The sequence below is a fragment of the Malurus melanocephalus genome, unplaced genomic scaffold (genome assembly GCF_030028575.1).
Source record: "Malurus melanocephalus ecotype Western Australia unplaced genomic scaffold, MMel_1.1 scaffold_408, whole genome shotgun sequence".
Lineage (NCBI taxonomy): Eukaryota > Metazoa > Chordata > Aves > Passeriformes > Maluridae > Malurus > Malurus melanocephalus.
This window is the reverse complement of record NW_026623640.1, coordinates 463,523-483,833: the sequence shown is the minus strand read 5'-3', so window position 1 is coordinate 483,833 and position 20,311 is coordinate 463,523. Positions and strand designations below refer to the sequence as shown.

General features: G+C 34.4%; 1 protein-coding gene across 1 annotated transcript in view; it reads right to left on the bottom strand.

The window, feature by feature from the left end:
- The window catches only part of RYR2 (ryanodine receptor 2), a 288,052-nt gene that overhangs the window by 93,069 nt on the left and 174,672 nt on the right, over positions 1–20,311 (bottom strand). Inside the window, exons 47-59 of the mRNA XM_057379481.1 lie at positions 19,895–20,000; positions 18,535–18,655; positions 17,078–17,247; positions 15,164–15,384; positions 13,785–13,875; positions 11,055–11,195; positions 10,179–10,342; positions 8,596–8,674; positions 7,875–7,964; positions 6,604–6,741; positions 5,667–5,744; positions 3,739–3,814; positions 1,251–1,377 (exon numbers count right to left, since the gene is read on the bottom strand). Of these exons, the coding sequence (XP_057235464.1) occupies positions 1,251–1,377; positions 3,739–3,814; positions 5,667–5,744; positions 6,604–6,741; positions 7,875–7,964; positions 8,596–8,674; positions 10,179–10,342; positions 11,055–11,195; positions 13,785–13,875; positions 15,164–15,384; positions 17,078–17,247; positions 18,535–18,655; positions 19,895–20,000 (1,602 nt within the window). The remainder of the gene's footprint in view (positions 1–1,250; positions 1,378–3,738; positions 3,815–5,666; positions 5,745–6,603; positions 6,742–7,874; positions 7,965–8,595; positions 8,675–10,178; positions 10,343–11,054; positions 11,196–13,784; positions 13,876–15,163; positions 15,385–17,077; positions 17,248–18,534; positions 18,656–19,894; positions 20,001–20,311) is intronic.

Sequence of the window (20,311 nt, the reverse complement as noted above, 5' to 3'; positions counted from 1 at the left end):
CAGGGAAGGGAGCAGGTGTAGCAGAAACTATTTATGGGACGATGGGTGTGTCCAAGTTAATGGTTACCTTACCATCCCTCTTAGCCTTCCACTCCTAAAAAAAACCCCAAAGCCACTTTTCACTTGTGTTCAACAGAAATCAAAAGCTTTAGTGGAAAAGAAATATGTGGTCCTGATCTTTTTGATAGGGAATACGGAAAGAAACCTTTGCTGTCTGACATCCTTCTTTGTACATCCTACTGAACTGACAGAAAGTAAACTGAATTATTCCAGCTATCCCGAAAGATTTTACCAAAATTATTAGATTAACTGTAGGACTCTAGAAACAACATAGAACTCATATGTGATAGAAAAAATGGAAGTAGGCAGATTTTAAATAGATGTGCTAGGCTAATTAATTCACAGTGATTACTTAAATTGATCTCAGTGACTGTTTCATTCACTTACTAATGTTCAAGTCATGCAAAGCCAGATATTTTTTCAGCCTTTTCCAGTGATTCACATTTCCTAAGTCATGCTGATGAGGAAGAGAAGCCTCCAAAATAATTAAAATTTTATTCATGCTACATTTAGGAGGTAAATACACTGTATTAAAACAAATTATGCAGTTATTCTGCAGACTATTCACTATTATTGCAGTTACACTGTGGATTGTTGACTTTTTTTTWWAAAAAATCACTTTTTCACTTTAAAAATATTTTAATACTACCATAAATCAACCCAATTGAAATAAGTGAGTTGTATATTTTTGGAATAAAGCTGTCTTATCCAACCAATTGCCTAGAAATTCCTTTAGAGAGGCACATGTGCTTGAAGATGTGCATGAATATGTAACTAAGACTTTTTAATTCCATCACTTGTAGAAAACTAATACATTCACTAACAGTTGAATGTATGGAGACACACCAGAAGGAAAAAGCAGCCTTCAATATTCAGAGGGAAGGCAGAAAACATGCAGAGACTCTGGAGAACTCTGTTCACGCCTACCAAAAACCTTGCTACTAACTCTGCAATTGATTTCTTCCTTAACGTGTTCTATATGAAGGAGTTCATCCTAATTTCCAAGTACGGAAACATAAAAATGATCACAGAGTTTTCCTTTGATAGAAGAAACCCCAATGAACAAGCAACAAGAACAACAAAAACAGAAAAAACCCCACCACAATCAAGCAAACCACAAAACAAAACCAACTAGTCTACTCAGGACTATCAAAAACCTTCTGTGACATTAATACTGAACAGAGAATTACCTGGAGACAGCATATCCATTGATCTGTAGAAATTTCAGAATATCCTGTGCTTTTTCTCTGTCTTTGGCTTTTTCTTTGGCTGTGAGTGTATCATATGGAACAAGAAGGGGATGGTTTCCYCCTCCTACTAAGGAGCATCAAGAGAATTAAAAAAAGAGTGTTATCTGTTGACAGGGCAAGTCCCAGTATGTAAAACTACTGCCACAATAATAAACAGCACATCACAGTAAAATCTAGTCTGAAATAACAATATGCTTGTCTGATTCTCTACACAAACCTTGAAAAACATTCGGATAGAAACTTTAGATATGGTTATGTAGTTCTAATGCATTTGCTACATGTACCAGCTAAATATACTGAATTTACTGGAAAAGCTCTTAAAAAAAGAAAAAAAATGCTTGCTACATATAACTACAACTTCATTTCATGAAACTGAAAATATTTTGACAAATAACACATCATTTCCTATGAAAATCAAGATATAAACAAATATAAAAACATATATGAAGTACTGCTTTTAAACACTCTAATTGCAGGGTCCATCAAGCTTAACAAGATGTTTCCGTATCTAAAAATATATTCAACTGATACAGTCCTAATATATAGTAATAAATTAAAGACATAAAAATCAAACATGGATCACACAACTGTCCATCAAGATCAAAAGAATGCTGCAAAACCAGAGGTAAACAAAATAATCTTCACTGTATTGCTTAAAAATATCTAATGTATTGATATCTACTGAATGCAGGTATTTAATTTGGAAGGACAATAACGCTGCTATTGTTAATATAAATATCTGTATAAAGAGTAACATTCCTAGGATTTCAACTTCTAAAATCACCATCACATAACATAACACAATAAATTCCTATGAAAATTGCTCCAAAACCCCAGGAAACTGTAAGGGTAGTGATCAGATTTTTCTCTGAAGAAAAATACAAAAGCAAGTCTTTAATAATAATAACAATATTTTTTAAAAGGAACAGATGTCCTCTGGAAAATATTGGAGACATTTCACTCAATTATTTTTTTAAGCTATATATTCCAAAATTTTCCATTAGTTCTGCCTGAATCCATTTTAAGTACATGCAAAATGATAACCTAGTGGACAAGTCTGATGGTGGGGTTTCTTTGTTTAGTCTCAGGAAGCACAGTTTTTAACACTGGGATTACTGGATTTTATTCTATTATCACCAACATGATGTAACCGTACCACATGACAGCTGAAGGCAGATATGCAAAAATGCATGTAAGCCCACATTATTGTTCTGTTCTTTACACATGGGTAAAAAAAAATTCAAGATTAGCATATGAATATACTGGAGAAAAACCCTCACCACTTTTGAATGCCAGGTTTTGCTCAGCTGACAAATTCATCTGCTTTTCACACAGAAAATCTCTCCATGAGAAGCTTCTCCCTCCATCACTACAGCCACCTCAGCCTTCTCATACTGCACAACACAACAAATACTATAGAATATTCTCATTGCAGTGCTTCTCACAGGTAAAAATCTGCTTTCAAAGCTGTGAGATGCAGTATAATTATTGAAATATCTCATCTTTCTGTACCCTGTGATTTCCCAAACTTAGCCTATCATGAGGCTACTTATCCTTAAGTAGGTTTTATAGAAAATGAATAAAACAGAAACTATATTAAGGGGATATATAATTTAAAGGCACGGCATTTTATAGTGTTTATCAAAGGCTTCCAGACAGAACTTGACCTTTTTATAAAAGCTTAACTGCTATACCTTTTCTGGAATCTTACAACTTATTAAAACCCAAGCACTGAAGAAAAAAAAAATTACCAAGTTTGGTGCATACAATATAGAACTAGACACCTTCAGATAAGGCAAAACCCTAGCTTCAATAATTTTCAAGTGAGAACTTGTTGTTTTTTGTCCATGTGCAAATGTAATGTTAACTGCAAAAAAAAACTTACCAGCTTTAACACAAATAAAGAAATTCTTTCTTTAGAGGAAAGAATAAGTCACACAACGCATGAAAAGAACTTTTCATTTAGGTGAGCAGCGATCATAAAGCACATGTAATTTTTATATGGAATCAGGTATCTGCTCTAGGTTTGTCCATTTGTCAGTTAAACATACAATATGCAGAGTACTTAGTAAACTTTTAGATCTACCTGCAATAAAAGAAGCAATACAAATGAAATCATAGTCCATTGGGTAATAGTCTGTAAGATTAATGCTAGAAGGAAAATGAATTAATGTGGCTTAAATTTATTTAAAACCTTCGAGTTTCCTTCCCTTGATAAATTTGAGTTAATAAACTGCTTAAACAAGAACAGTTGCACTTCTTATTATAACTTTGAGGCACTAAAAATTACAATCAAGAATAGATTGTTTCTTCTTTGTCAATTTAAATTTGCTCTTCCTTTTCCTTCTTTTTAATATTTTCTCAAATGCATAACCTAACACAGCCACAGAAAACTTAAAAGATGGTAAATACCTGTAGTTAACATTACCTTTTGCTTCAAGCTCCATTTTCTTTTTCTTTGCCCATATGTTATGGTAGTTTTCAGCCATCATCTCAGCCATAGCCTTAGTAAAATGGAGAGCTTAGTTGCAATGGTCAACTCTCAAGAAGGACAATTTTCTGGTTGATATTAAATAATAAGGTTTGTTTTCTGGGATGTTTAACACAACTACACTGCAATGGTTCGCTGGAAACAAGTTTTTACTGAGAAAACTTTATACAGAATTTGTGTAGAATCAGCTTAGGTATAAGAGTCAGGAATCTGGTGTTGAAGAAAGAATCCTTAAGACAGCAAACAAGGAACCACAAAGAGAAGAATAGTCTGGAAACAGCATTGGGGTATCAGATGGGGGATTCGTTCTCAAAACAAGGCCAACAAGAAACCTCTGAAGGCCCTGGAAAGAGGAATAAAGAACAGCAAGCCAGAGGAATGAATCAATATTGCTACTGCTGGCTGTGGCAGACTAATGATGAACCCATGGATATAGCTTCTTGTATGTGGATACTGTGCTCATTTGTGTGTCATCACACTGGTAAAAGCACCAACCACTTCAGAGCATAAATTAGTCTATATATTCTTTCTATAAAACAAACTCTTTAAGAATGGCAAACTAGAGGGTAGTCCCCAAACCAAGCAAAAGAGATAAGCTCTTCAGTGTCTACCTAGTAGGAACTATTTCACCATTAAACAACTTTTTAAGCCCACCTCTACTTTCCTCTTGGTTGTATACTCTCTAATTATACAGTCACAGAATTTTCTGCAGATTTCACTTTATGTTTCTTTTATGAACCAACAGAAACCTTCTCATCTTCAGTAAGGACTTTGAGTAATGAGTACTTACCAATACAAATTTCTTTATATGTGAGAATTCTCATGATTTCAGAAACTTTTCAGCCTTATCTTATTTGTGACAGAGGAAGTTATTCAGTTATCAATTTTATGTACCCTTAGGAATGAATGATCAGCAATCTACTGAGAGTTAATTGGCAGAAAATTCTCTAGAATTGCTAGTCAGCAATCTAAAACTGCTGGAACTATAAAACTGGGAACTGCAAGACAGAAGTCAAGGAGTGGAAATGCAATGTGAGAGCTTGGTCAGAGGCACAGTAGAGTATTTACTGCACAGTAAGACAATTAATTTACTACTACTGCGTGTTTCCTGCACTGTGGCAATGCTCAGTGTGGGCAAACTTAACCCTGTGTTTCAGGAGTCTATTGTAGTCAGCTTTGAACACTTCATGTTGCCATCACTAGACTGGCACAAACACGCACATTAATTAATTTAAAATTATTTAGTGTGTGCCTACATTAAACTGCAATTATACTCACGGGAAATTAGTAGACTGTAAAACCTATCACCACACTCCAGCAAACACCATGAGAAAGACCCTAACTAATGACAGAAGCATAGATTATTAACTAAAACACTTATTGGTCCAAATAACAGCAACCGACTGACAGATCTGTCAAAATCCGACCCCTAATTCCTTCATTCTCTATTCTCACAATACTTAATGTAACAATGGTTCCTTATCCTTATTCCTTCAGTTTAGAGGGAAAAAAGAGCATTGACAAAATGTATTAGAAAGATAGTGGAAAAATTAATAAGAAACACAAAAAGTTGATGTTGCTAGTTTTTCTAAACACGGTTCTCTTCAAAACAAATGTTCACAAAGGGAGCTGGGAAAATCAATCCAGGACTAAAGAAAATTTTTAAGCTTCTCAACATGAACCACATTTTTTAAGCAACAGAGGATCAAAGAGCAACAATAAAAAACACCAAAAAAAATCCCACCAAAATCAAAGCGTATCAAAATAGGTAATATTTTATACTAAATTTTTTAATACAAACTAGCAAAACAGACAAAATTAAATTGCGGGAAAAAAAGCAAGCATTTTAGGTACTTCTAACTTACATGTAAGTCTCTGGAGAGAGTGACATTGCTCATGTCAATTGCTCGGGGAGTGTAACCATGGGCTGTATCTACAGAGATCTGCATGACAAATGTGCAAAACAGCAGAGTTATGCAAGCATTTAATATGAAGAAGTTAACAATGACAAGATACAGAAAATAATTAAGGAACTTCAAGAAAACCTCTAGACCTCTAGAGACCAAGTGGATTCTTTGTGGCACAGATGAAAATATATCAGAGGCAGTAAACTTCAGTAAGAGTTAGGCAAAGGTCAACAGTTAGTTTGTTCCCTAAGACAGCTGGCCTTCAGACCTAAATCCCTCTCATTTAAATACAAATTTCATTTGAACTCATTTAAGGCTTGAACCTATGGTGGATAAGGATAAAGTCTTGTTAAATCCCTGCATCTTATGGAGATTCGGTTTTCACTCAGCAAGAAAAATCTCAGACAATCTAGTTTAAGGTGAATTCAAGCAAAAATCAAACTTTGAATTTAGCTTTTCAACCCTATTTTTACATTTCAGACTAGAACCTATAAATAGTTATCTTTTACTTTTTGTGCCTCCTCCCCACTCAGAAAATATCTCCATCTTTTCATTCTTTCTCTTTACTGTCTAAATTTGTCACAGGTTTTCTCATTAAATTGACATAAATGGTCAAAGAAGGACAAAAAGTGACCGAGATTCCTTGAATGACATCTCACTGCCACAAGAGTGACTAGAAAAGGGGCACTGATGGTCTTTCCTCTGTGGATTATGCAGTAACAGGTATCTGATGCTTTAAAAAAAACAGTGTCCAGGCTTGTGCTCTTATGAGTGATATTATCACCATATGCACGTATGTGATCAGATAAAGCCCGAAAAGTTCAAAGGCTTCCTTTCAAAAGGCAGTTATTATTAATAGAGAATAACACAAAGTTTGTAGCAAAAAAAGGCTCACTTGACTGGTCTGCGATATGCGACGTGTCCGATTATACAGTGCCATGGAATCTCCCTCCCGTGTTCTTTCAATTTGCCATCCCCACGCCAGCATAGTTTTTAGTGATTCTTTGATTGGCCATCGATAAATTTCTTTCTCCTAGAAGAATGTACATGCAATAATTAACTTGCTTATTACATATCTGTACAGCGCAAAAAATAACTATTGGACTTTTTCTTGGTTATGCTGAGATGCAAAGAAATGTACTGAATTCAGCTCTTATGACCTAGGGTTACTCAAAGAGCAAAGAGATTATATAAGATACTAAAAAGAGATTATTGGAGCAAAGAGATTATGTAAGACACTAAAAAGTTTATTTATCATTTCAGAGGTGGGCAGAAGAATTCTGGCCCTGCAGGAAACTGATGATCTCAGGGATAACTGTGTTAATAGCATTCTGAGACATGAAATCAAAGGTGGAGCAGTAATAAACAGGAATGACACAATGTTTTGCCTGCTGCATGCACCAAAACCGCTTAACCTTAGAATCACAAAGTTTGTGTTAGAAGGGAACTCTGGATTCTTCTGCCTCTACACTTTGGTCAGATAAGCCACCTAATTGGACTCTCAAGAATAGGTTATGTAGGTCTTGCAATGTCATGCCTTTGATATGCCAATGATTGGCGAAGTTATTCCAGTGTTTAAGCTGTCAACTTAAGAATGATTTCCAGAAAGCATTTCTGCTAAAGAAGCCTACACCCATTGTCTCTTGTCCTGTCCCAGTGCACCCCTGTGCAGAGAATACATCCATCTTCTCTATAGCTAATGCTAAGGTACCAGGAAACCAAGATCGCATCTCCAGCAGCTTTCTCCTCTTTAGGCTGAACAAACCCAGTTCCTTCAGTACTGCTTTATTCATATCAAGGTCTCCAGATGTCTAATCATCTTTGTGGTTTTCTGCTGGAGACCAGACAAAGCCTAAACCTAAGTCTTCAATAAGCAAGAAGGCGTTCTTGTATGACCTTGTATGACAGCAAAAATAAACTGCCAACATCACACTTTGGTTTCACCATCAGTTATGCCATGTAGATTTAGTTAAGTGAGAAAAAGGTTGAGTGACCTATTTATTATATAATAAAACCCTTCTATATCTTTTCAGAATTTTGAGGAAGGCAACAACCACACATTACCTGACACAGTGTAAATAATTTTTTCATAAGATTATGTAAGCACATGGCGATCTTTTCAGTGATACTTCAGCCACCCCAGATCAACATGAATGAGTTCCTTACCTTTTCAGACAGTAACTTATATTGTTTCATTAATGGCTGCACTTTTGCAGATTCAGAAAATGTTTCACCATACGTCCATCCATTGGCAAACTGAAAGCAGCAATAAGGAAGGGGAAAAGTAAAAAATCATGAAAAATCCTGTTTTTACTGGTAGCAATTAACTGAACTATGTTTCCACAGAGCTGTTCTCTTGAAGTTTCCTTTCTACTATTTTCTCAACATCTTCTCAACTAATGTTTATATGATCTACAAATTAAGTATGAATCATGTAACTTGTCCTCTTTTTGCAAATTAATGATTACCCAAAGCAACCATATAAATACATTTTTCTTTTAAAAAATTTTATAAGAGAGAATACTGTGCTACAGTTGAGGAACTACTTTTAACACTGAACAACCAAAATGCACAAAAAAACACTAGAGCTTTTTTGGTTAAAAAAAATAATTTCAGGTTCATTAAATCGTTAAACAATTAGCAATTATATTTACTCAAAAGTCAGCAATAAAAATAATAAAATGATGAAACACTATTTTGAAATATTCATATGTACTTAGAGAATGTTCTCCCAAATACATTTCAAGAAAATAGTAAGCTTATATCTTACCTATATACCAACTTGTAGCATTATGAAAAATAGTAACATTCAGAGTAAAATATTTTACAGACAAAATGTATTCAAATAAAAAATTTGATTTTGTTTTAACAGGAATACAGATTTTACCTTTTCCATTGACCATTTGTCATGAGCATGTTCTGCATATTTGTTAATGAAATATTCTAGTTTTTCAGGGATTGTAATGCTGAAAGTGAAAAAAAATAGCATTATATCACACAGGCTAAAATTGAATGTTTTTGTTGTGAAGAAAGCTTCAAAATAAATAATAAATAATTCATACACCTTTTCCACACATCTTACTGTGCTCTTCTTCACATACAGTTTGCTCCAAGGCCCAATTAAATCAAGGAAAAAATCTGAATTATTTCATGGGCCCAGAATGACAACCACAGCTGTTGGAGGAACTTCAGTTCTTTGAAACATATATTAAAGGGAAAAATCAATAATGATATGACCACTAGTGCTTTTTAACTCATATTTTCTTAGTATTAAAGATATAAATACAATCTATCATTTCAGAAGTATGGTAGTAACTTATTGCACGTCCATTATAAATTAGGTGTGCTAGCAGTCCTTTTTGAAACATTATTTATTTGATATATTCTTGCAAATAGTATTACGTGTTTGAAGCACTCCAACTTATGACAACTCAAATATTATGACTAAGGCTTTATTTTACAACCCACCAGTGAATATTAAAAAAAATTAAAATCGTTATTAAAATAATAAAAATCCACACAAATTAATGCACTGGCCCTTCAGTGAGTTTTCAATATAGTGCAGAAGTTAAAGTTTCTGAAGCAGTAAGGGAAAGGAAGCAATTCCTAATCTTCAAGCAACCACTAGAGACAGAATCCTCTTCCAAAAATAATTTAACAAATATTAGAAGTTTACATCATTGGCATTCCTACAAATGAAAGGGAATAACCGTTTTTGATCACTGATGAAATAACAATACACTCCCACCTAACATAAAAAATTTCAGTACTTGAAGTGTTAGAGTGCCATCTACTGCTAAGTGGAAGTCTGGATTTTAATTTTCAGTGATAAAGTAGGAAAAAGCAGAAATACAAAACAAAATCAGGTCAGACTAACAGTTTGCAAAAGCCTAACACACACACAAAGGTCAGAAAATATTCATCCAACACTGTCATCAGGCTTTTTTTTATTATTTGAAAGACTGTATTTCAACGGAAATTCCATTAATGCTATAATACTTCAAATAATTTCAGAGATGCGATAAAATTAAAAGCACAGTAACGTACTATTTTTTGTCCCTTCATACTAATAGGCCCAGTACTAGTAAGCAATGCAAAGTAAGATTTTCATGTTAAAAGAATGTAGGATAACTTGGAGTTAACTAAAAAGTTTACTTTTTCAGTTCCTGAGAACATGCTGGTTTGCTCGCAGCAGACATGCAAAGACAACTGGATAGTTCTATCTCCTGGGTAAAAATGCATTAAAATTATTCTAAGTGGACCAAGAAATTAATTATGCAATTTTCTAGTTATTGCTTTACATGATTTAAAATAAATACATAAATAAAAATATTGAGATGTCCATTTTACCCAGAAAGTAAGCATGCAGAAGAGAAGCTGTAAATTCATATCACAGCAAACAATAGACTCCCTCACTCTTTTACACATTCATGATCAAAAAACTCAAAGTGCGATGACATAATTCCTTACTTTGAGGTATCAACAGGTTGAGGATTAAAGTTCCCATCTGAATCCATTGAAGACTGTTTTTCCATCATATTGACATAATTTGACTCCATATAATCTGGAGGTAAGGCCCCTGCAACTGCACTCAGACAAGGCAAAGCCAATTTGAACAGTTCTTGTTCATACTTCTGTGGAACACAGAGGGGATAGGAAGTGAGTAGTGAATGGGAATTTTCAACACCACTGGTGAAACTGATGCAACTATATAGGAAACCAAGCGGACACAGAATGGTTTTCTTACTCAGTGTGAAACTGAATTTTTTTTCTGAAAATTAGGAAAACTGATTGTCCAAAGTACAAAGCCAGGAGCAAGTCTTAATCTTGCTCAAGTAAATGGAAAAAGTGTTGACTTCACTGGTAGCAACACTGAACATTTTCAGATGCCTGAGAAGACAACACAGCACAGGCCTATTCCTTAGGGAATAGCACAGCATTCCTTAATACTTAGCTTTGAAATGAAGCTGATAAAATTTTAAGCAGGTTTGTTTAAAACAGTCACAGAATGAACAATAAATACATACCAAGGTGTATTATTAAACACAGAATTGATTTAAGGGTGCTGAAACTACAACACAAAACAGAGAAGTGTACAGATCTGTACAGATACATCTCAAGATTATTGCTTTAGTGATATATTTTTTTTTAATGAGCAGATAAAATTATATACCTACATTAAAGTAGAAGCTATATGAGGAAGAGTTAAATTTACTAAAACCTATTTTTTTCCCTCCAAAGTGGATGATGCAATGTTGATAAAAGCCAGCTAAAGATTACAAATTAAACAAAAAAGACTACACGGTAAGGATTTTACAGTAATAGATGGATACTAAAATTACTTACCTTTTGAGATAAAGCATCAAAAATGCCCCAGAACAACTTTCTGGACAAATGAAGTTCTTCTTCTGAGGCAGCACCAAAGTTACCCCAACCACTTTGCAAACAATAATACTTCCAGCATCTTTCATAATGATTTGTCAGCAACTAAAACAGAACAAATAAATACAAATGTAACTGCTGAGGTTCTTCCATTCTGGCACTCAAACATTACACAGACACTAACAGAAAAATTTCTATACTTTTATCAATAAGCCACGTTGTGTATGTATTCTTTAAAACACTGGTACATATGCACCCAGAAAGAGCAGTTTTTCATCTTTGTTTCAGTACCATTAGCAAAACTTTTTGGCAAAATATTGCAAGTCAGTCAGTAGAGAGCTGACAGGATTCTCTTTCTTCCAGTCCAAACAAAGGTCAAGATACAAAAATGGAGACATTCACAACATAAATGTGCACGCATGCATAAATAAAGACAGGAATTAAAAAAAAAAAAAACAAACAAAAAAGAAACAAACAACCACATTTGATATGTAGAAGCCCAGATTCTGATAGCCAAAAATATAATCTTGATATTACACTGTTCTTTTATACTTTGAATGGATCAGGAAAAAAATCCCTAAACTGTACAGGTAGTATATTTGTATATCTTCAGATTTAAATAATCTGTGAATATATATGTATTGTTTAAACTTTTTTCTTTAAGTGATTAAAGAAAAAATGCATAGAAGAACCTACATGCATATAAGACGTAAAAAGATAAAAAAACTTATCATTTATGTAGAACCACAGGAGTCTCAGAAATATGGACTCTAAGAGTCAAATACATATTTGAAAGTATTTTTTTCAAATTATATTCAATTACACAATGGCCAGAAAAGTTGCTTTTGGACTACATGGATAATAATATATATATGGATATGTTTTTAAACCTAGACAAGAGAGTAAACATAAGTTTAGTCTTAGAGAAATCCCTGATGAAGCACTGATTGTTTGTTTAAGAAATAAAACCAAGGCAGCCTTATTCTAAAAAGTTCGAACTATATGGAACACAGAAAAAGCATCACAAATTCGAATTAACATGCAACTTTAAACCTGAGACAATTTTAAACTGTAGAATCCAATGAATGTACTCACAGTAGACAGCACTGTATTTTGATTTGTCTTCATTATTTTCTCCTCTCTTTCCGCTCAAAATTACATTTTCAGGTGCCTGATTAACTTATAGCTGCCTCTTTAGATTACTGTAACGTGCTTGCCAGCACTTCCCATTAGGAACACACACAATACAACAATACTTTCAAATCAGAAACATGGCAGACATGGGTGGGAATCTCTAATTAAATCACTGGAAATCAGTTGACTGTCAGTAAAACCTTTTAAAAGTTATAGGTCTATCTTCAGATAAATATTTCAATTTCCTCAGAAGCTCCCATTAGTCTTTTAGGTGTCAATGGGCAAAATCATTTACCCGTATTAACACTGTGGCTCTCTTCACATACGTATTCTTGCAGTTTGACCAGCCAGAAGGATCCAATTACTATTTTCTTACTATTCAGTTCAGCAACAAGGGAAGCTCACTGCAGTCATGACATCATGACCTTAGTATCATAAAATCTCCTTTTTTAGATGAACAGATGTCAAGGAACAAACGTCACAAAAAAAAAAAAAAAAAAACCAAAAAAAACCAAAACAAAAAAAACCCTACAAAAAAAACCCCAAAAAACAACAACAACCCTGAAGGACTATAGGCATTGACAGAGTGCCAAGTTACTACAACTTACTTCGGTTTTAGCAATATATAAAATGTCATTAAGCACTGAAAGGGTCCCCCTCAGGGCACTATAATAAATTATTGACTATTTTTCTCACATACAGACACTGAAGAATGGCTGCTCCAGAATTGTTAGTTTGATTGAGGATTTCTGGGCGAGGAAAATCAAATTATGAAGTTCTTGGCAGGACTTCAGCAGCAGGTCCTGGCTTTGAGACTAACAGTATAAATTTCTCCTCTTACATCAAAATCCTGATATGCTCTTCAAACATAAATATATATTAAATAAGAAAAATATCCCATTCAAAGCTGTGATGTGAAAGCATTGAAAAGGACTGACGAAAAAGGTAGGTATGGTGGGGAAACCAAATGTTTATAAAAACTGATGATGATGATGACATGTGGAACCTTTGAGAAATGTGTCATCTCAGAAAGGAAAAAAACCCTCATTTTTCTTATGCATTAGGAATCAGAATAAAAAGAGACAAAAAAATCTTTTAGGAGCTGAAAACAAACTGGAACATTATTACTAAACATTGCTTAGATTTCCAGGCACTAACAAAAGAAAAAGAGTGCTTTTTCCAAGAACAAGGAAAACCAATGCAGAGGACAAAATTAAGGGTACATACAGACTGCAAATTGCTATGTTTTGTGCATTGGATTTTGCCCCTTGCCCTGAAGAGTTTGTGTATTCTGTTTTCACATGGGCTGAAACAAACAGGAAATAATTAAAGGAGAAGCAAACATTAGACCCAGACTTCATAACTTATATGGATGGATGCAATTTAGACTGAATTTCTCCAAAAGCATAAATTCATCCTTATAAAAATGATGGTCTTAAATTACTGCAGACTGGAGATAACGTAACAAAGATCCTCTTCATAGAGAATCCTCTTCATGCAAGTATTTTGTGTTGCATTCTGTTATAAAGAATGCTGTTGAATGTTTGTATTTACTTTTACCTTGAGAGGCATCTTTGCATGCTCATTTAACAGAGGAACATCAAACACTAATCTCCTCAGCAAATGCTGCATCATGGAAGGCCGCAACTGCCTGAAAGCAGACAAACCAGTTCAAAAGGGTGTACCAGCACAGTTTCATGTAAATAATTCATAAATACTTTCAAGCAACATATCAGTTCTATGCTGTTAAAATTCTTCAAATTCATAAAACAGTAAGACTGTACTTGTGGTGCTAGGGCACCAGGGGTCCAGAAGAAAGCAAACAAGTGCATACCAAAGAAAATATTTTGAACAAGCTGCAAATCAAATGCTTTAAAGAAGCCAAGAAAAGATCTGATCTAGAGACAGACAAAAGCAGGAAAAAATAGTACTGAATTTTGGCAATTTGTGTTAGGAATACCATGGGAAAAGTATATAATTTTAATTTCTCGCAATGTATCTTAATGGCTATTTAAATACCTTAGAAACTAATAAAGACATAAGAGCACTATCTCTTTAGATGTTCTAAACAATAGACACAGCAGTGGGTACCAACTGAAAGGACATAAGAAATTGTTATAGTGTGAAATTAGAATGGCATGGACATTAAAGCTTTCCAGAAAAATAGCTAAATCTGGTCGATTTCATGATTCCCATCAATGTAATACACATACAAAATGGTCATATCAAATAYGATCAAATACAATATATTTTTGCATATTTTTATAGCATTTTCATATAAATATCTGTCATTTCTGAGCACATTTCGATACTGCAAAAAAATCATGTTGAAATATTAAAAAAAAACCCAAATCAAACCCTCTGGTGAACTGCAAGACCCAATTTTTATTAGAAATCCAATTCATATTTGCCTAGTCAGCTTCTCATAATTAAGCCTGTAAATTTATAAAAACTTGGACAATAATCAAGTGTTTTGAGTCTGCAGACACACGAACAAAACTTGTCCCACAGATGTTCAGTAAAGTGACATAACAATATTAATCCCTGATTAGGATTTCAAATGGAGCACACCATAAATAAGCCTCTACATAGAACTGCATAAATAATGAAATGGCTAGAAGTATTTAAATGGCAATTCAGTGTATGTGTAATTCCAGAATTTCCAGAGTTTTGTCATTTTGCATACATCCTCTTAGCTAATCACCAAGGTTTTAATTTAAAAGATTTGGTGATAGCAAAATAACTGAAGACTGAATATTAATGACTGGTGATAAATAAAGATGCAAATTGAGTACAGTATATTAAAAACTTCAGTAATCTGATAGGAAAAAAATCTTAATTTTTGTTACTGGTGGCATGGTTCTGCATTCCTGTATTATAAATATTACAGATTACTTTATCACTTAGCATTACTGTGTGGCCAGGAGTTTTTTTCTTACCCACAGATAGACAGCAAACACTCTTCAATAGAATCTCGCTGAGCTTTGGTAAGAGAGCATCCCTTTGAGAGCCTGTACACAGTGTGTAATAAGGAATCGATGAGGGAAGCATGGTGCTCTGTGCCAGCAAAAAGAGGAGCACATCTGGTCAACAGAGGCAAGACCGCTGTGCAAAGGTATCGATTCAGGGCCAAAGCCATATCCGTAGCACTTAAAGCAGCCTATAAATTAAATGGGACAGAAATTAAACTTGTTTAATCAGTGTTGCTGCAAGTGAAAATAAATTACTGGATTTGTTTAGTAGTTATAAAAGGAAAAATTTCCAAAACACACAAATGAGGATATGATATCTACTGAAAGATGCCTCTACTGGAAGCTTCTTCTGCTTCTAAAGCCTCCTAGATGGCTTTTGTTTTGTTTTCAGTGAATGAAAACGCAGTAAATGTGGCCATTCAAAACAAAACTATTTTCAAGATTGCATTAAAGGATATCATAGTTGCTAAACAGAAGAACAGTCCAAAACTGGGTAACACAAGTCAGCATCTTTTTACTACGAAAAAGGCCAAGTTCCATGTGAGTTTAAAATTGCCACCGCTCTGTCTTAAATATCTGGCAGAAAAGGACCTGGGGATATTGGTCCACAGCTGAACATGAACTTGTGCCCAGGTGGCCAAGAAGATCAATGGCATCCAGGCTTGTGTCAGCAATAGTGTGGCCAGCAGGACAGTGATCATCCCCCTGTACTCAGCACTGGTGAGGCTGCACCTGCAATCTCCAGTTTTGGGCCCCTCACTGCAAGGACTGGTGCTGGAGGTGCTGGAGCATGTCCAGAGAAGGGCAACAGAGCTGGTGAAGGGTTTGGAGCGCAAGCCTGATGAGGAGCAGCTGAAGGAGCTGGGACTGTTTAACCCAGGGAAAGGAGGCTCAGGGGAGCCTCTACAATTCTCTACATCATTCTCTCTGTATCACTCTCTACAACTGCCTGAATGGAGGTTGTAGTGATGTGGGTGTCAGTCTCTTCTCCCAAGTAATGAGACAGAACAAGAGGGAATAGCCCCAAGTTGCCCAAGGAGAAGTTTAGATATCTGGAAAAAAATCTTTGTGGAAAGAGCTGATAAGCATTTGAACAGGCTGCCCAGCTAAGTAGTGGGGTCCTAATTTTGGAAGTGTTCAAATAACATAAATATGTTCCAAAAAGAGAACATGGCACTCAAGGATATGGTTTAATGGTGAACATGGTGGTGGCACTAGGTTCACAGATGGACTTCATAATCTTAGAGGTCTTTTCCAACCTTGATTGCATGATTCTACGATCCTAAATAACAACATAATTATTTTCAGGAAAAAAAGGCTGACATAGAAGGTCAAATAGGAAAACAAAATTCAATGTCTTAGCCCTCATAACAGTTCTCTAAATCTAAGCTTTTTGGACCAAGACCCTAAAAGAAATTAGATGGATAAAAAACCTCACAAAAAAAAAAAAAGGCAGCAATGTTGAGGCACTAAAATAGAAACGTTAGAAAGGTAGTCTTTATCTAAATAATAGTGTAGTTGTCCCTGACAAATGCACAGAGATGAGCCCTTTCTGTCTCTCTCTGGAAAGGAGTCTCAGTCACATGCTTCATTGGCAGCTCATCTGATTGATTCCACAGCACAAGCTCAGAAAGCCTCCTGAGGAAAGGCATTGCATCTTTTATGGATATGGGTATCAATGCAGGCTCTCATACTGCGAGTACTACTCTGGACCATGTCTCCTCAAGTATTATCAAAACTCTGCAGCCACACACAGTTCAGGCCAGCATTTGGGAAATGCAGAAGTCATGAAAACAAAAAAATGCTTTTTCGAGGGATGAAAAATGCTCTAGCTCTCAGTAAGGTAATGATACCAAAATAAAACAAAACTGAAACCTTTACCGTATCTAATGAGGCAGCAGCACGAAGGTCTGGCAGAAAGCCAACTTCAAGAAGGTGTAGAAGAAAATCCTGGTCCTCAATTCCATAGACCCTGTCAAGGAACAAAACCATGGCTGCCTTGTGATCTGGGCAAAACCCCGCAGACATGTCAGGTTCCACCACAGTACCATCTAAAAGGAAGAAATAAGACTTCAGTGACAAGGACCATCCTTCATCAGCAGGCTAGGCAGTCATGCTGCTACTTCTCAGAGCTTTTGGGTCTCTGTTAATACCTAGGCATCCTTCCCACAGTTTTGTTACACAAAGGCAACATATTCGCAGTTAAATGAAAATGAATGCACAAGAAAAATTCTACCCACAGAGGCTCCAAGTCCCTGTATGCTTTTCTGTTCATGCTTTGTATATTAAAGGATTCTTAACAGTTGATATTCTAATTTGCCAAGTACCTAAAACATAATAATTAACCTACATAACTATCTAGTTCTTAGCAGAAGTAAAGAAAAAGTAAAAATTACAAGAACACTACATCAAAGATCCTGGAAATTCAGCATTGGTGAGCATACCTTTAATGTATGACAGAGAATTAAGAATGTGCTAAAAAGTCCCATGTATCTCAAAACTTACAAAATATCTAAAAGGAATTCACTGCAATATATTAAAATTTCAATACTTTCATTTTGAAAAGTAAACAAGCGCTTCTGTATCTATGAGCTGCTGTCTGCTACTGAGATCTCACCTATAGGTCTATCACTATTTAGAACATAAATAAGTAATGGTGCAGTAAAATGATTGATCTTTTTATATCTTCTATTGTAACCTATTGGACAACCTTGTGCTGTGAGTCTCTAAACAATCCAAGCTGCATTTATGATGTTTTCTCTCCAGACACTAAACAGCAGATGTAATCCCTTTTGCTTTTATATAGGTGCTTACACAGCTCCCACTATTGCAATCAATTTTATATAGGCAGAAAACACAAGGAAATGCATCTGCCTATGGATGTCACACCTATCTCTTCACCACAGTTGTTGGAGAACAACACTGGTGTCCTAGTAAGTTCTGCTAGAAACAACTGATAGGGTTAGAACAGCAAAAGCTAAGGATTATGCTATTGAGAAATGAGACTGCAATGTTTTAAAATAGTTCTAAAACCAGAAAGCATACATTTTAAAATTTCTTTTTCAAGTTGCAATGGATTTTCATAATTCAATTTAACAGGATTTCTATCAGTGATTTAAGGGTATACAGAATTGTTGGCTACAGCACGCAGAAAGATTTTTGAAACATGATGAGATGATGAGATACATTATTTCTCTTCTAGCTCACATGATAAATGTGACTGAATCAACTGAATTTTTATAACATTTTTAAATGCTGAAAGAAGTATGAGTGTCAATATGTCAATAAATTGCAAATCATAAGAATAGCATAGGAGAAAAAATGTAAGACAACCTTACCTTTTGCTATGGTTGGCATGTGGAAGGCAATACTAATTACTCCCACCAAATCTTCGAGTGGAATCAAAGACCGTAGAATTGATCTGATTCTAATGGCTTCCCCTTTACCAGCATGGATTAGCTAATAAAAAGACAAATAAAAATTTAGCAATATATTTTTTTTGTCTTCTGTATAAAAGAAAAACTGCTCCCAAAATTGAATTATAATTAACAATTTAAATTTCATGCAATCTGCATTGATTTGTATAGTTTGGATGACAATGCACAAAGTTTAAAAAGTCTACATGTTTGCTTATTAAATAAAAGAGCCCATTTTAAGAACATATAAGGTACAGTTGGTGAACAAAGCATTCAAATATATCAGTGAATGGTGGGAGGGATAGGGTTGAAAACAAAAGTAGACTTTTTGATTAAAAATATAAGGTTTTCCAATTTTTTTTATTTTTTAGGTTTTCCTGGTCAAATAAGACACTTTCAAAGATTCCAGCTGTTTCAGTTTTGTTGTTTTTTTTTTTAAAGGCAGTAAGACAGGAAAAAAACAAGACAATTTTTTTATTCAAACAAAACAGACAATTTTATTATTCAAACACTAACCTTATTAACAGGATGTATTGCTCTTCTCTCAAGTTATCAATCTCTGCAAAAATCTGATACTGATCTATACTAATGTATTTTAATTAGAGCACATTTCAGGGGGAAATGAGAAACTATGTATAACTAAATTTCTGAAGAACAGTAATGGATATTGAATTATAACAAATAGTTTTGAACAGTTTTAAGCTCTTACGAAATAAATAGTAAGGGCTTGGTTCTTACAGTGTTTCTAATTCCTTGTATCTAATGCCTGAAATAGTGATATCTTAGCTTTGAGAAAGTTTGTCAGTGTGAATAAAGATTTTGAGATATTGCTGTGTATGTCCAAGTATAATACTTAACCCTACATTTTAAAAGAATGCCCTATAATATTTACATTTTTATAATAGATATTATTTTATATGAAACTTTAAAAGTCTGTTTAAGTATATGAAGAGTAAAACTATAATTTAAAAAAAAATTAATCACTTTATGCTATCACAACAAATAATAAAATTTGAAGAATTTGATTGTCACAATGGAGAGTCAAACAAGAAAATCCCTCCAAAAAAAGAGCAATGGAATAATTCCTTTAAAAAGAACAGCTTCTGAATATCATTTTTTCCTTTCCCAATCAGTAGAACAATGTACTATGTCCACTAAGATAAGATGTAGCCAAACCACCACTTTAACAGAGGACAACAATATTGTGAAAGAAATGAACAGCAATCCACTGATCAACAATTATGCCTTTACTTTCCACAGTGCATGAAGACATAAAACTTACATGCATTTCAGGGGCACAACGTCCTAAGAGGTCAATCAGAGCAGCATAAAAGGTCATGATTGCATTTCCCATGTGAATAGTGTCATCTTCTTGTTCTTCTATTTCACTGTAATTAGTTAAATGTTACAACAAATAAAAGGTTAAAAAAAAAAAAACAAGAAAGTTTTTTACAACAGTAATAAATAAAAAAAATATGCTCATAGGTGTAACGACTTACAGAGGGTGGCTTCTGTTAACAAATGGACTTATAGCAGACTAAGACAGAATGCATTTTGTCCCTAAAAGGTTGTAAAGATACCCACATTTTTGTTACCATTTATCTGTCTCATTTTGCATCAGTGGCCTAACTCTTAATGGAATGAAAAAGAACAAACAGAATTCTAGAGATGTCTTAATGTTTAGAAAGTTACTTAAATT